At 48.5% G+C, this 15,943-nt stretch overlaps 1 protein-coding gene across 3 annotated transcripts in view; it reads left to right on the plus strand.

Moving 5' to 3' along the window:
• LOC144948704 (aryl hydrocarbon receptor-like) overlaps nt 1-13,954 on the plus strand; it is a 43,385-nt gene extending 29,431 nt beyond the window's left edge. Inside the window, exons 6-11 of one of the 3 annotated variants that reach the window (XM_078878382.1) lie at nt 2,644-2,729; nt 4,510-4,706; nt 6,631-6,737; nt 7,392-7,533; nt 9,748-10,344; nt 12,426-13,954. In XM_078878382.1, the coding sequence (XP_078734508.1) occupies nt 2,644-2,729; nt 4,510-4,706; nt 6,631-6,737; nt 7,392-7,533; nt 9,748-10,344; nt 12,426-12,870 (1,574 nt within the window). In that variant the 3' untranslated portion in view covers nt 12,871-13,954. The other 2 variants (XM_078878384.1, XM_078878383.1) reach the window with 2 other exon arrangements.
• The last annotated feature ends 1,989 nt before the right edge of the window (nt 13,955-15,943 follow it).

The following is a 15,943-nucleotide window of genomic DNA, read 5'->3' on the forward strand; positions in this document are numbered from 1 at the left end:
ACCGCAATAGACATCCTCGTGTTTGAGTGATCCGGCCGGGTGGTGCTGTCGTTGGCGCGCTCGCCTCAGGATGAGGAGGGAACGAGTTGAAATCTCGACGAGGACTCGGCACAGCTCATCCCTCTAACAGACAACCCAAGTTCCACTTTGTGGGAAGTCAACAAGGGTCCTCTGTTTAGCGACTCTGGCCTTTGCCATAAGAATGTGGAATTTCCACGAGTGGCTTTAAGCTGCAGAGATGAGCGCCTGCCCCTATTGGTTGTTTGAGCAGGCAGACATTTTTACTTTGGGACTCAATAAATGAGTGCAGTAATAGCAGTAGTGGTCGTATTTACATGCTAAGACAGTCACTGAAAACCGGATCTCGCAGGATGAGTGAACCCACATGTCGACACGCATTCCTACAACATCCGGCCAGCCCTGACTTCCCTGCGTAGCCCGGCCACAGAAGAAATGTCCTTACCAGATTCACGAGAGTCAGTCCTTCCTCGCCACGTGGGTAATCAACAGAGGTGGGACAAAGTCATTGTTATGCAAGTCCAAGTCGAGTCGCAAGTCATCAAATTCATGACTCGAGTCTGACTCGAGTCCAAGTCACATGACTCGAGTCCACATCTCAGAGGTGGGACAAAGTCATTGTTATGCAAGTCCAAGTCGAGTCGCAAGTCATCAAATTCATGACTCGAGTCTGACTCGAGTCCAAGTCACATGACTCGAGTCCACACCTCTGGTAATCAATGTCACACCAATGCAGAGACATCTCGAGTAGCAGCTGTGGCCTGACCTTTAGAGCTCCACGGCTCTGACCGTACCAGGGAATCGCACGGCCGCTGCAAGTGGCTCCTTTGTGAATAGAGTTTAAAGCTCGCATGGGATTCACAGCCTTGGTGAAAAGATAAAGATGTCGCCACGGCCACAGCCGCCGCTGATGCCACCACCGCCAGATCGCGCAACGACCTCCAAAGTCCGTATGGAGGCTCTCTCAACATGTGCCCTTTGGTCTTCTCTTCCCATCGGTTACTGGATTTGTGGAGTCTGCTCCAATGCCGGTCTCAGCAGTCAGCCCACCCCATCCTCTCAGAGGCCAATGGCTCCCACAACAGAGCAGTGAGACCCTGGGTAATATCTTGGTTACTCAAGGCAGATGCACCTCTCAGAGGCCAATGACTCCCACAACAAGCGGGGCTACACCTGGAGTATTATTGAATATGATTCGGTCCCAGAATGCATGGGCAATTTCATTCATGAAAGAGCCTTAATTGATCATGTCTATTAAACGACACACGTTCAACGCAGGGTGTGCCTTAGCCCAGATTATTTAATTCACAATGAAAAAATAATTTCGTGTAATTCCCTGCCTAATGTGCTGCATAAATAACCTACGCTTTCATGACGTCTGTTGCTGGTGATTTAGTTTTCATTGAATTCACACGCAATGCTCGTATTTGTCGACATAAACATTTATCATATTTGCGTGCACGCTTCCAACATGCTTGCTTTAAAGAGAAAAACGCAGCTGATTTGAACCTGCCTGAACCAGAGCAACACTGAGTACCTACAGAAGTTTATTTCCAAGAGCAGACGAGCAAGGGTTTAAAATCAGTCATCAGTTTTACGAACATTCCTTATTGCAGTTAGGTGACTATGTGAGCATTGTCAAGAGATATGAACTTGTTTCACCCAATGTAGTTAAGCTTTTTTGCAAGGGCCTTCACCTCAAGGTCAAACAACCAAAGGTGACTCGGTGGCTGGGTTCGAATCACGTTCGGCCTCCCCAGTTACACCAGCTTCCCGAGTGCAGAAAGTGTATTTATTAAATTCGCCATTATGGGGGCAAGGGTTGGTGGATCACGCAGAGATTTCCAAACCCACTGAGCTGCAAGATGGCCAGGTGACGGTGGTACAGCGTGTGGGATATTTAGTCCATCTTTGCAGATCTCTGAGTGGTATTCCTGCCATGCATAATGATAATAATTTCATTTTATATAGCGTCTTTCATTAATGATCCAGTTCCGTACAAAAAATACTAAAATAAAACCGTACTACTTAGCTCAAAAAATAAAAATACATAAATAACGAGAAAACAATGCATATCAGAAGAAAAAAGAAGTGCAACGAAAAGCATGGCTTATCTTTACTTATGACGGTCCCCTCCCAAACACAAACATAAATTAGCCAAATATTCCAATGCAGAACCCTTCTGAAAGAGTCCTGAGACTCGGTGATGCTTGAATAAATGGCATATTACGCATTTCTGATATATTCTTTATTGATGCAATCGTTTGTACCAAGAACACAAATCATTTCACTGTCGGTGAAAAACCTTGCATAAACCCAGACTACATGCAGACTCCAAGTAATAGGAATAATAATTACCAGACCTTTTATAAATCCACTGCTGGATGGAGAACTCCCAACACTGTCGCTCACAGCATTGGTTTTGCCATACTTAGCCAGGCTGGTCGGTGTGAGTTGGTGATCTAACCCAAAACACCTCTTTTATGGGTTGTGTAAAGCGTGCTTTTATATTTAATGTCGAAGGCTAGCTATGGGAAGGAGGCACATTGTCTGCGTATTTATTGTACATCTTACGAATCTCCTGTCTGATACGGTGCTGATCTTGGCGTGGCCCGTTTCTTTTAGGAGAACAATCGACGGCGGTATCTGAACAGCAGCGCAACTTTTCCTGCCGCTTCCGCTGCCTGCTGGACAACAACTCTGGGTTCATGGTGAACAACAACCTCTGGGTCATCCTCACCGCTAATCGTAATCATCGTCATCAGGATCTAAATTGGAGTCTTAGGGCTGCATTGGGGCGCCACGATGGCGAGATGTTAATTACCTCGCTTGGTATACAGGAGGTCGTGGGTTCGATCCTGACCCTAATGCCCTCTGTATATTTGGAGTTTGCATGTTCTCCCTATGGTTGCGTGGTTTTTTCTCCGGCCACTCCGGTTCTTCCCTCCACATTTAGAACATGCGTTTCTTGTATTTGGCTGCTATCAATTTTCACATAAGTCACTTTGATGAATGCTATCATCTGTGACCAGGTGACTTCTGAAAAAAGAGATGTATAGCTCAGTGGGCCTTACCTGATGAAATAAAATAGTTTAGTTTAGTATTCTTAGTCCCAGCTCCGCTCTGGCTCGGCCTCTAACAGGCTTGAGCTGCTCAGATACTTTCAAAGGTGCCCGAGCAGCTCAGCCGTGGCTCGGGCTCGGCTTATCGAAGTCCCCAGCACAGCTGAGACCACAGCTCAGTCCACTCAACCTGAACATGGCTTTGAGCCGGGTCACTTGAGGAAGAACAAATTCTACGCCGAACCATAGCTATGAACGGAGGCCTCAATGATGCGTGCCCCTACCCTGGGAATGATTTGATATATTGTCACAATTCAGGATCACGATCTGTTTCTCGAATGTATTTTTGTTTGTTTAATATTATGCTAAATTTAGCAGCCTCTAGTGGCCTGCCTGGGTTACTTCAACCATTACACGTGCACATGGCGGGCAGTAAGTGAAAAGGATAAATCGCGTGTTAGCCGTTGACTCGTGGTATGACATTAAAGGGCTTTGGTTTCTCGAGGCCAGAGCTCATGGAAGTGTGCAGTTATATTTGGAGTTTACATGTTCTCCCCATGATCGCGTGGATTTTTCTCCGGGTGCTCCAAACTTAGAAACATGCGTTTAGAGTATTTGACTGCTATCAATTTCCACAAGATGAGCCACTTCGTTGAGCTTCTGAAAAAGAGCTATATATTTCAATGGGTCTTTCCTAGTCAAATAAGAAATACTAATAAATAGTTGTAATTACTGGCGAAACGTCGTACTCAGATTGTAAATATTACGGCTTTGCTCTCCAACACACCGGTGTGCTATACTCGTAACGAATTGGCATGTTCTGGTTACGTGATAAACCTTACTAATTAGCTGTGTCAGTTGGTGACAGATCTAACGACACATTTATATATTTAGGTGATCTAACCCAAAAAAACCTGTATTATGGATAGTAATTTACAAAATAACTTAATTTGACATGTTTTTTGGGGGGGCAGCCATTGTGGTAATCTAGATCATCCAATCAATCCACCTGTCAACAAAAGTTTATTTTCCAGGCAGTGAGCGTTTGTGAGTTATCAAGTGTTTCCAGAACTCCGCCCAAATGGCATTTGAACGTATTGGTGGTACACCGGCGCGTGGTATAAAGAAAGCAAATTTTTACACAAATTATTTACTTTTCGGTGATTTGCAACCCCCGGTTAGAAAATCTTGCGGGGTGAGCGTCAAAATCAGTTCTCGTGATGTCGAAGCAGTCGGAAGACGAATGTCAGTTCAAATTATACTTTTAGAACTGTTTTTATGAGGACCGGTGTGTGTTACGCTGCACCGGTGTACCGCCGCGGAATGCCTATCGAACAAAAACTTTGGGGAGATGCTTTTGTTGAATCTTGAAGGACACGGAGTATCATTGATGGCCTGTGTGGTCTTGCCGTGCCGCTCGTCCTTCCAGATGATTCAGGTGCAGGGCAAGTTAAAGCGGCTGGGCGGCGGCGGCGTTGGCTCCATGGGCGCAGGTGGTGGTGGACCGGCGCTGTTTGCCCTTGCGGTTCCGCAGAATCCCATGCTGCCCACGGAGCTGCGGCTCTGGAACATCATCTTCACCACGAAGCACAAGCTGGACTTCTCCACGCTCAGCCTGGACTCTAAGTACGGGGGGCCCACGTGTACCTGTAACATTTTTTATGCAGCCAGCTGCTCGCGGGCCTTGCCCCACATTCTTGTCAGCCCTGGTGCCACACACCTCCAATTAAAGTACCCACACAGGAGAATTATCGAAATTGCGTTGTTATATTTTGGCTTCTGCACCTGTCAAAAACCTCCTGATTAGCTCTAAATCATTGGTCAGTTGCCTCCTTATCACTCTTATATCGCTAATGCAATGGTAACTGTTCCCATTTACATCACTCGTTGATTCCTCCACCCATGTTGAGGACTCAGTCTACCAGACAGCGACTTTCTTCTCGTCCGTACGGTGTTCAACCACCATAATACAGGTCACAGCAACACACCCACTCACTCACCCGTTCACTCACCCACTCATCACAAAGCAGGTCACAACATTTCTCTTTCTGCTTTTCCCTTGCACTGCTCCACTAGAGAATATCCTCCCATCGTCTCTTTTCCAAAGCTCTTTTTTATAATCTTGCTCATTTCAAGGAATGTGTTAAAGCTTGTCTTTTACTGCTGCTTGTTGCTGGCCTTCGTGACATTTTGGGCTTGTCTCAGCAACTGTATTTCAAAGTGTCACCCAATTGACTTCAGCTTTTTCACTTTCTTGTTTCATAACTCTTGTCTATTACGACAAGATGTGTTCTTTCTTCATCCTGTTTCATCGAGCCTGAGGCCAAAATACGGAACGACTTCCGTAATTCCAGGAATGTGGTCGGCTTAAGTGTTACCGTAACTCCCATTCCATAAGGTAGTTAAGACGAATAAACCGTGAATAATTAGGAGATGACTTTGGGATTGGTCTTAACCACTTCGAACATCGATTGACAAAGTAAGAAAAAGTCAGTGGATAATTAATAACGTAACTGTTCGTCGTTAATTAACTTCGCTTCATTAAGGAGACGCTAATTTGCAAATATAAAACCTGCATTGTACACTAGAAATACCCATGACTAATGTTTCCAAAATATTTAACAATGTAACAAAAAACTACACCCAAACCCACTTCACAATATAACGTGTAATCAAATCCCATGAATCAATGTGTAATGCCGGCATATTCCGTCATTCGGGTAATCAGGGGGGCGAGCCTTCTGGGAGGTGCTAGAAGGAGGGCGTAGCCAGAGGGCGGGGGGAAGGCCACGCTAGGGGGATAAAAGGGCAGCGCGATACAGTAAAGGGTCGTCATTGTGGGTAACACTCGGTGGGTCGGGTCACGTCGTCTGGTTGGGATCTTCAATAGCCTCGCGTGTAGGGGGTTACATAGTGTTACACGGTGTTACACGGTGTCACACAATGTTACATAGCGATAGATACGTCTACACCAATTATAGAACCCGTCCCGTAAGGGAAGTGTTAATTAAAGACTCGCCTCAACTCACCTAGTGTGTATGTCTTCATTGAAGCACTAGAAATGTTATACAGACCAAGGCCTGACAATGTGCATGCTCAACTAGGCCAAAAGCCTGTTAAAACAATTATTAATATCAAAACAAGGCGCGACTAAGACCCAACCACGTGCGCAATCAACTGGGCCAAAGCTCATCCATTTGCATGATCAGCTCGGCCTGTCGCCTGTTCATCCATTCATATAACACCACATTATTTATATGTCTCACCTTTGCACATAACACATTACACTGGAAATATTGCCAAAAACTAGAAATTTGAGTTTGGCATCATGAACCTGTAATGAGATCACACCAGATCATGACTCAGCCCACAGATATAGCATGCCCCATCCTGCTCTCGAACAAACGACCACACCCCATGTTGTGAATTCGTTATTAGTAGAAATAAGCAGTTTTAACTTTATTGACTTCAAGTATGTATTTTTTTTTAGAATTTTTAGAATTTTCTGTACCATGGCCCATGCTGGCCATGTTGCTTGCGTCCCACACAGGGCCCGGCTGGTGCTGGGCTACACTAATGTGGAGTTCCGGAGGCGCAAAGCGGTCAACTTCCAGCACCTGGGCGACATGCTCTACTTGAAGGCAAACAACCTCATACGTGAGACGCGCACCACCGTTGAACACCTCTGCCGTCGTAAAGAAAACTTACATTTAAAAAAATATATAGACATATATATCCCTATCTGGCACACAATGTTTAGTTATACCTCTCGATATGGCTCTGGCTACAAGCACAGAGGGTTTAACTGTACACTTGTTTGGCCAGGAAAGCCTGACCGTGTTGCAAAACTCTCTTTGAGGGGGGTGTCCTGTTAAGTTTCTGTAGAAGGGGGGGCAGCGATTGCCTGTGGCTTTGTGTTTCCACATTAAGTATTTTTTTTCAAAATTTGGACAATTTGAAAAAAAAATTGGGACCTTAACACCAGCTCGCAATTGCCTACTCTGCATCCGACGACATCACAGAATCGTTTATGTCCACTTTTAAGTAGATGGTGAAAGTTTTATGCTACAGATTCGAGCCCACGAACCTCGGTCTCACGACATGACAGCGTTATTTTGAATGCAATTTGGAGAATAACATAAAATAAAGATTCTGAGGACAGGGTAAACCAGACGCCGGGCTATGAACATGGGCCCCATCCCTTGAAGCCGGGTCCGCGCCGCCCGCGCTAACGATACGGCCGCGAGTCGTCAAGAGGCTTCGGGTGGCGCGGGTCGTGACTGCTGTCTGTCCCGTTGACGTCCCTGGCAGTGATGAGGAACGGGGAGAGCGAGCCCGTGGTTTTCCGCCTGCTCAGCAAGCAGGGCAAGTGGCTCTGGGTGAAGGCCTCCGCGCGAATCATCTACCGCAAGGGCAAGGCCGACTTCATCATCGCCACGCAGTTCTTGCTCCGGTACCGCACGGCAGCACGTTGCCCTTTTTTTCCGCGCGCATCCGGTCGCACGTAACGACATGCATTGCTTTTTCTTTACTTACCCATTCAAATATTTTGCAGGGAAATTACATTGAGATTGGACATTTTGCTTTCAAGGGCGTCCAGGGTGTCAGTTGACACGTACATGTCAAACATGTGGCGAAATGTACACATTCCTATACACATGTACACTCACATTGTCACACTGATACTCATAAATATACACACAAAAGTAAAAAAAAAAACTTATAGTCTGACCAGATTGTTGGGGCAAGTGTTGTTAGTGAGCACCTATGAAGGCCAGCACCACGCCCGGCCGCCTTTGGCTTCCTAGTCACGATGTTTATACACCGCACCAGGTACTCTGAGTTAACCCAGGGGAGACATGTATCACTGGTGTTGGCCGTGAGCGGGAATTGAACTTGGGCTGCTGGGTTCGTAGCGCAGCACACTAACCGCTGCACTACCACTCCCCATATACAAAAAAGATTCCCCGTATAGCCTTAACAGACTGTTGGGGCAAGTGCTGTTGGCGAGCAGCACCTATGAAGGCCGGAACGGCACTCAAAGTGGTGGATGGCCAACACCGTGTCCAGCTGCCTTTCTCTCCCAAGTGGCGATGTTTACACACTGCACTAGGTACTTTTAGGCTGATTCGACCTAAAGGAGGCCCGGAGCCGGGTCAGATAATCGTCATAGGTGTTGACCGTGAGCAGTAATCGAACTCGGTCGCCGGGTTCGTAGTGCCATGTGCTAACCACTGCACTACTGCTCCCCACACATACTCACACATAGCAAACATGCAATGACACGTACATACACACTTTTCATTCCATTTCTCATACAGCATGCATTTATACGGTGATTATTGCACCCAATAAAAAACGCATCAACAAATACTGACCATTAATGATAAAATGGAGCCTGTTCACCTGGAGTGCACTCTCGCTGTGACACTGACCGCGATGCGTGTGGGCAGCAGAGAGCAGTGCAGTGAAATCCATTGTTGCTATGCGCTACGCTCCCGCGCCTACATTAAGGCATTTTCCGCCAATTAATGAACGTTGGTATGTGGGAGGATACCGAAGTACCCCGAGAAAGCCTACACATCCGATGAGGACAACACTCTATCCTGTACAGATGGAACAAGTGAAATTCTCACTGCTATAATTCTCCACATGATAAGCCACTTTGTTGAGTTACGATAGCTGGGTCGTTTGTAAAATAAAAAGTTTAGTTTGTAGTTTAGTTAAAACCTGTTTAGCTTCGGAGATTTGATGAGATTAGGGCATTCTGGGTGATTTTAATAGTGTTCATTATTTCTATCAAGAGGGAATCACAGTCATTTCCATCGGTGCCATTGTGTCTCTCTGCCAGACCCTGTAGCTATTGCATGATCAGCATGGTCGGCTACTTCCGGTTCAACATATACACATTAAGTTAGCGACTTCCGAGACACGTCATGTAGAAGGCTTCTTATTTATTAGGAACACACTGGGCGATACATTTATGTAACGCAGCTTCACATAGCTGACCCTATCACACAACCCTATTGTGGCGTCCAAGTACACAGTTGTCCAACTAGCGCAGCGACGATGAGAGCCTTGCAGAAGATGGGCCACGTGGTCGGACGACGAAGAGAGATGACGGCGAGCAGTCAGGACCCAGGACCCACAACAGCACCGAACCTCTGGTTCCGTCCCCCTTATATACGCCCCAGCGCGGCCAAGCCCCGCCTCTGGCCACGCCCCCTTCTAGAACATTCAAGCAGTTCCTGGAGCTTCGACTGACTCCGCCTTGCACCTTTTCCCCAGATATGCCCCCCTCATAATTAGGCATTACGTTATATACCCATAACTGTGATTACCCCTTCAGGCCGACAGGTGGCACCCTGTCATTACGCATACATTCTTCCAGCGAGCCAGGGTATGGCAATCTCGACGCCTATGGGAAGGGAGTTTCACAACGTCTGTGCGGTGATCCACTTACCCTCGCTGCTGCCTCCACAGTGATGGATTACAGTCCACATGCATAGCCACCACCTCTGATTGATGGATTCAATGTCATTTATTTTTTTACGATTAAACAAACACACACGTGTTGCCAACTGCAACACGTGTGTGTTTGCAAAAGTGTGTGTCGTTTCCAACTCAAATCGTTGTCCCCTGGTGGTGCATGCTCGTCTCTCGGCAGGGACGAAGAAGGAGAATATTACCTGAAGAACCGAAATCCCGAATGCAAGTTTGACGTCACTGGTGAAGCGATTGCTGTCTCGCAGATCCCTCCCATAACTTCCCAGCAGCCCAAAGCCAAACTGTGCCGCAGCAGCAGCAGTGATAATAGGAGCATCAGTGGCGACAGCAAAGCCGGCCAGGAGCTTACAAAGAGATTGACAAGTAAAGCGAAAATTACGGACAGGCCAAAGAACGGCACCTGCGTCACTGCGGAACCCGCGTTGACTCTGCGGGACACTAAGACCTCCCTGTACACCGGAAAGATGGCCCAGGAAAAAAGAGACATCTACCACCGGGCCGGGACCTATCCAAGCAGCCTTTCTTCAAGCAGCAGCCCCGACTCGGCGGAGAGCTTCCCCTCCGAGTGGGAGGAGCGTCTGACCGACCCCTCGACCCTCCCGGACGACGCCTTGGCGAGGGGCAGCCCCCCTGGTCGGGGCTTGTCACAAGGGGTCCCAGGCTCAGCGCTCAGGGACGGGGCGAGTGGACAGCTCGGGCTGGTGGAGCACGCTAGGAAGGAGGAGAGGGACTGTGGATTCCTCAGCCTCCTGAACAGGTACAAAGTAGGGGCAGGGGTTTGGGTTCATTTTATTCGTGTTGAAGCCAGAAATCAGCACGTCATTTAGAAGTGAACGTCCGTCCATCCATCGCTTCCAGCCAGCCAGAAAAACTTGTCATCTAATGTAGAGCCCTGTCTCACGCCACCTTTATCTTTCCTTCTCTGTGCTCTGTATCCTAATTTACCTCAATTTCTTGCTGTCCCTGTTTTTCTGTTTCTCTCTTCCTCTGTCACCTCTTTTACCTCTCCCTCCCTCTATAATCCTCTCCTCTCTTCACTCTATCTCACCCACTTCCCTCCTCCCTACCTCTATCCCTGTTCCTCTCTCTCTCACCTCTCGCCCTCATTCTCCTTGTCCCCAATCTTTCTTGCCTCTCCCTAGTTCCTCCCTCGCACTGCCCGTCTCCGTTTCACGCCGTTTCGCTATCCCCCGTTTATCTCTCTCCCTTCCTTCGCTTCCCCCCCTCTATTGCATTTGCGCGGGATCCACAGCGCGACGACCGAATGTGACCCGACGCTGTGGAATGCGGGTGACGTCATCACGCAGATGTGTGCGGTGACATCACCGCTGCGGCACTTGTGCGCCAGCCAGCCAGGAATCCAAGCAGGAAGCAAGCCAGCAAAAGTTTTTCTTGCATATTTTATTTCAGCAGAGAAGTCGCTTGAGATGGAATATTGATTGACACGCTCACACACAATAACGTGGTGACAGATGTACACACATTTTAAATCTGTAACGTAATTTGTACTTTGAAGACCTCACAAAAAGTCGCTCGCAGCTCTGCCAGCCGCAGAGCCAGGCTGCATCTCAGTCCGTCTGGGGATTGTTTCTGGGTTTTGGTTTCCAACCCCCTGTCTGTCGTTTCCCTCTTTGCACACTGGGGATTTTGTCTTTCCCTCCTCTGTGGTTGTAAAGCACCTTTGAGACACCGTGGCAATTACCTTTTAAATATATGCAAATCCTTATCCTTAAATTGTTTGTTCATGAGAAAAAATCCTTTCACCTTTAGGTGTCGTGTTGTTGTGATGTCGCCGTGGTGTGATGGGCACACTGTCAGTAACGTCGCCGTGTACAGCCAGTCGATGGGCTATTTTCTCGTGAAAATGCTTCAAGCTCGTGTCATACTAAATTCACTCACCCACCCCGCGGTCTGTCGCCACTGCATCACTCTTCTACCATCGCTACTGTGGTTACTGTTCCCGTGGACTTCTCTCTTGATTCCTCACACCCACGTTGAGGAATCAGTCTATCAGACTGACTCACTGTCATCTCGTCCACACTGTGCTCAACGACTTAATGGGTGTCTGTTGTGCAGGTAATGTGTCCTTTGCGCGGATGTGTGAATGTGTGTTTTCTATGGTGTGTGGGAGCGGTGGCGTAGCAAGTTAGCGTGCTGCGCTACGTACCTGGCGTAGCGCAGCGTGCTAACGACACGAGTTCGATTCCCACTCACGACCAAGAACAGTGGCGATTACCTGAACTGATCCTGGGCCTCCCCTCTGTCGACTCAGCCTCAAATGAGTACCTGGTGCATTGTGTTAACATTGCCACTGGGGAGACAAAGGCGGCCGGGCATGGTCCTGGCCCCTCACCCCCTTGTGTGCCATGTCAGTCTTCATAATTGCTTGCTAACAGCACTTGCCCCAATAGTCTGTTATGGTTATATGGGGGAATCTTTGTCTTTGTGTGGTGTAGCGATTAGCGCGCAATGCTACGAACCTGGTGACCAGAGCTCGATTCCCAGGCATGTCCACCATCACCAGTGACGAATTATCTGAACTAGTCCTGGGCTTCCCCTTGGTCGACTCAGCCTCAAATGAGTACCTGGTATGGTGTGTAAATAATGCCACTGGAGAGACAAAGGCAGCCAGGCGTGGTGCTGACCACCCAACCCTCGTTTGCCACTAACAGCACTTGCCCCCACAGTCTGTTAAGGCTATAGTGGGCATCTTTGTCTTACGTGCATGTTCCTGGAGCGGTAGTGCAGCGGCTGGCTCGCTGTACTCCGAACCCAACGACCCGAGTTTGATTTCTGCTCAAACGTTACATGGGGGCATCTTCGTCTTTTGTACAACAGACACGACATGACGGGCTTGGACGTGGTCGAGATGCTGGGCATGGATGCGATGGAAACGCTGGACGAGGGTGACATCACGGGCAGTGATCGCGTCTCCATTGACGAGGTGCTGGAGGGGGTGTTGCGAGACATGGATGGCGCAGTGGGCCGCTCCGACGAGGAGGCCCTGCTTCACCCGAGCCTCGCCGAGGGCCTGCCGCCCTCCGTTTGGATGTTCCTGCAGAGCATGGACCAGGCGAGCGTCACTCGCTGTGAACAGACGGTGCCTCAGCTGTCCCCCGAGGGCCCGGCGTCCGAAAGTCCCTCCGACGAGCGGCTGGACGTCATCAGCGACACCGACGTGGACCCTTCGTTGGAGCTTCCTGAGGACCTGGGACCCCTTAAGTCCACCGCTAGAGCTCTGAACACGTGCCCGGTGCGAGGCATTATTAAAGAGTGCAACTGAAGACTGCCGTGGCTTTCGAGCACCGCTTGTTTCTGCTGCCTGGCTCCTCTGTCGTTCGTGACATCGGCCTCAACAGCCAAGGCAGTGGGCGGTATTCAGGGTGAGAGCCATAGATCGCGTCGGTCATCGCTCCCTGCCATAAACTCGACTGCGTGCGGACATTTCCGATCAAAGCTTTCAAAGGTGGACATTTTTTTAAATATCACATTGAGATATAGGATCGAGTTGTACTGTAGGACCCCGTTTCAACAGAACTTGAGGCCATACTCATGTCTCCACATTGTGAGGCAACTCAAGCTGGCTTCCCAATCCAGGGCACAAAATCTCACGGACGATTGCACTTCCTGGAGCTGCCTCATCCAAATTCCGCATCAGAATATGGGCCGAGCAGTTAATTATATTTTGGGGAAAGACCTCTCCAATTCACACGCTTATAACTCGAGCGGCTCGGAAAGCCTCGGACACCTCAAATTCTGGGAAGAATGATGGGAACGAGGCGTGTGAAATGGGCAGCTTAAAACTCTCGGCATACGGTGATGAATGACAAATGACTTGATTCGGTTGCGTATGGAATTATAAAAAAGTTTTGTAACCTATAATTATTTCATAAATTCAGGTATTCAGAATAATTACACGCGACTACATTGACCTTCCATGAACAGTGACCAAAATGTTGTTGTACCTTTTAATGCTTTGGCAACTTTTACGTATGTTATTTCGTGTGCCATTATAGATGTAATATATATACTTCCTCTACAATGTATTCCTCGGTCTGGCGTAAAACAGGGCGACTGTTATATTTCATTGCCTTTTGTTTGCTGCGTAGAGGCGTTCTAACTCCAGCTGACTCGGCTTTGTACGTGCTCACCACAGCCAATGCAAACGAGACACCTGTACGGAGTCGAGTCTCGGCCAGTGCTATGCCCTTGTGTAAAGTTGCAATAATGAGCCTGTGATGCAGTTGTAACTAAACAGATGCCAATGACAATACGAGAACAAATTTTGGCGATTGTGTAACTGCATTGACATATCTCATCAGGAATATACACTAACTCCCAAAACATCGTCTGGCATTGTTTTTTTTTTATATATTTAAGGGATTTGTGAGAGTGAATGAAACAATGACCTTTGCCGGGTACAAAGTTGAGAGCTCATTGAGACAATAATTATATTCATTCAATTGAAATGATTGTTGTTCATAGTTTATAAACAATCATTGCCTATATTATACTTATTCCCAAGAACATTTTGTTTTATATTCGTGTTTTACAATCACTGATTCATTTTAATTTACAGCTCTGTCGATCCGCTGCTAGATGAAGGCCCTCCCCGCTTCGAAGCCGGCGATGGGGGTTCCTTTGGCCATACTTCACAATGTCGTAAACGTGCTATGCGTAGTTATACACGAGCGTGGTGCCTTGCGTCTGTGTGTCAGTGGGTGTGTAGTGTAGGGGAGCAGGAGTGTAGCGGTTAGCGCACTGCGCTATGAACCCGGCCATCCGGGTTCGATTCCCGCTCATGGCCAACACCAGTGACGATTATTTGAACCGGTCCTGGGCCTCCCCTAGGTCAACTCAGCCTCAAATGAGTACCTAGTGCTGTGTGTAAACATCGCCACTGGGGAGAAAAAGGCAGCCGGGCGTGGTGCTGGCCACCCATCCCATCATGTGCCACAGTGCCGGCCTTCATAGGTCCTCACTTACAGCACTTGTCCCGACAGCCTGCTACAGGCTATACGGGGGTTTTTTGTCTGTCTGTACAACGCGGTGCCCCCACTCGTCGGAGATTGCAGCGTGGAGCGTCGCGCACGAACAAGCTCCCCCACACCTCGCCCACGGCGTGGGATTCTGTTTTTGATATTTCCCCTTTTATCATCTCCAGAGGTCAGCGGCGCACCCTGCCTGTCGCCCAATCGCCGCCTCGCCCCCGCCACTATTTATAGACGCAAATGGCATTTAATTCCCGCACGAACGTCCGTGTCCTCAAGAGACGCACCAACGAAACACGCGTTTGAACTGCAGCTAGCCGTGCATCCAGTCAATGTATGTACGTGTATATGTTGAACTTATTTCGCACCGTACGTAGCCAACTGCGCTAATCGAAGGTGCGGGGGGGGGGGACAACAATCTAAACACAAAAAGCAGTTTTAAAGAAATTAGTTTTCAAACTCTGGTCACAGATTGGTGTAATTTACAACCTGGCTTTTCGTACTGTTTGTGCACGCTTACAGAGCACGCACAGCCTCCCCCCCCATTCCCCACCCCTGATTGTCAAATCACTGCAGGATGACAGCCGAGAGCTCTCAACGGCGTGCGGGCCACGGACACCGTCAGCAACGAAGGGTGAGGGAAGGGGGCGAGAGCGGCCCCCTCCCGAGAGGAAGTCGACTCGCGTGGCTGGGACGAGGCGCACGCAGGGAGGAAAACAAACGGCGGGAGGAGGAAGCTGATGGACGTGGAAGCGCCGGGGTTGGAGGAGGTGGTTCGAGGTGGTTGAGACAGGATTTGCACGACCGTCGAGTAGACGTGAAGATGATGACCCGGGACAGGAGTGGGTAGAAAGACAGGAGCAGGAAGTCAGGACTCCACACGAGTGGGGATATAATACCAAGAAGAACCAATATATATGTTTCTTTAAGTCAAAGTTATTTTCCACCACCTTTCAGATAATTGTGAAGCGACGCTCGTGTCTAGATTCTATCTGTAAGCCTGCGGTGACATTTCTACGTTCGTATGGCAGGGAGTGAGCGAGCCTCTCAAAAGTGGCGCCACTGTTGACATCCCACAAAGTGGTGCTCATCGATTGGAGAGGGGGAGAAGCCGCTTGGAGCCCCAACCAGGATGTGCCTCAGCATGCCGATCCCACTGCGTCTCTGTGCCACGTGATATAAAGAAACGAAACAAACACGGCCACAACAGTTTCTGGGAATTATGTATTTAAACGTGTGTTTAGTTACAGGTGCATGCACACTCAACCAACCATATGCCAAATACTAACATGCGACAGTTTATCTCAAATGGATATCTCAGGGTTGCCTCATCCGTAGCTGGCTTTACAGAGGCGCAGTGATGTC

Source organism: Lampetra fluviatilis, chromosome 50, assembly GCF_964198595.1.
Source record: "Lampetra fluviatilis chromosome 50, kcLamFluv1.1, whole genome shotgun sequence".
In the NCBI taxonomy this organism is placed as follows: domain Eukaryota; kingdom Metazoa; phylum Chordata; class Hyperoartia; order Petromyzontiformes; family Petromyzontidae; genus Lampetra; species Lampetra fluviatilis.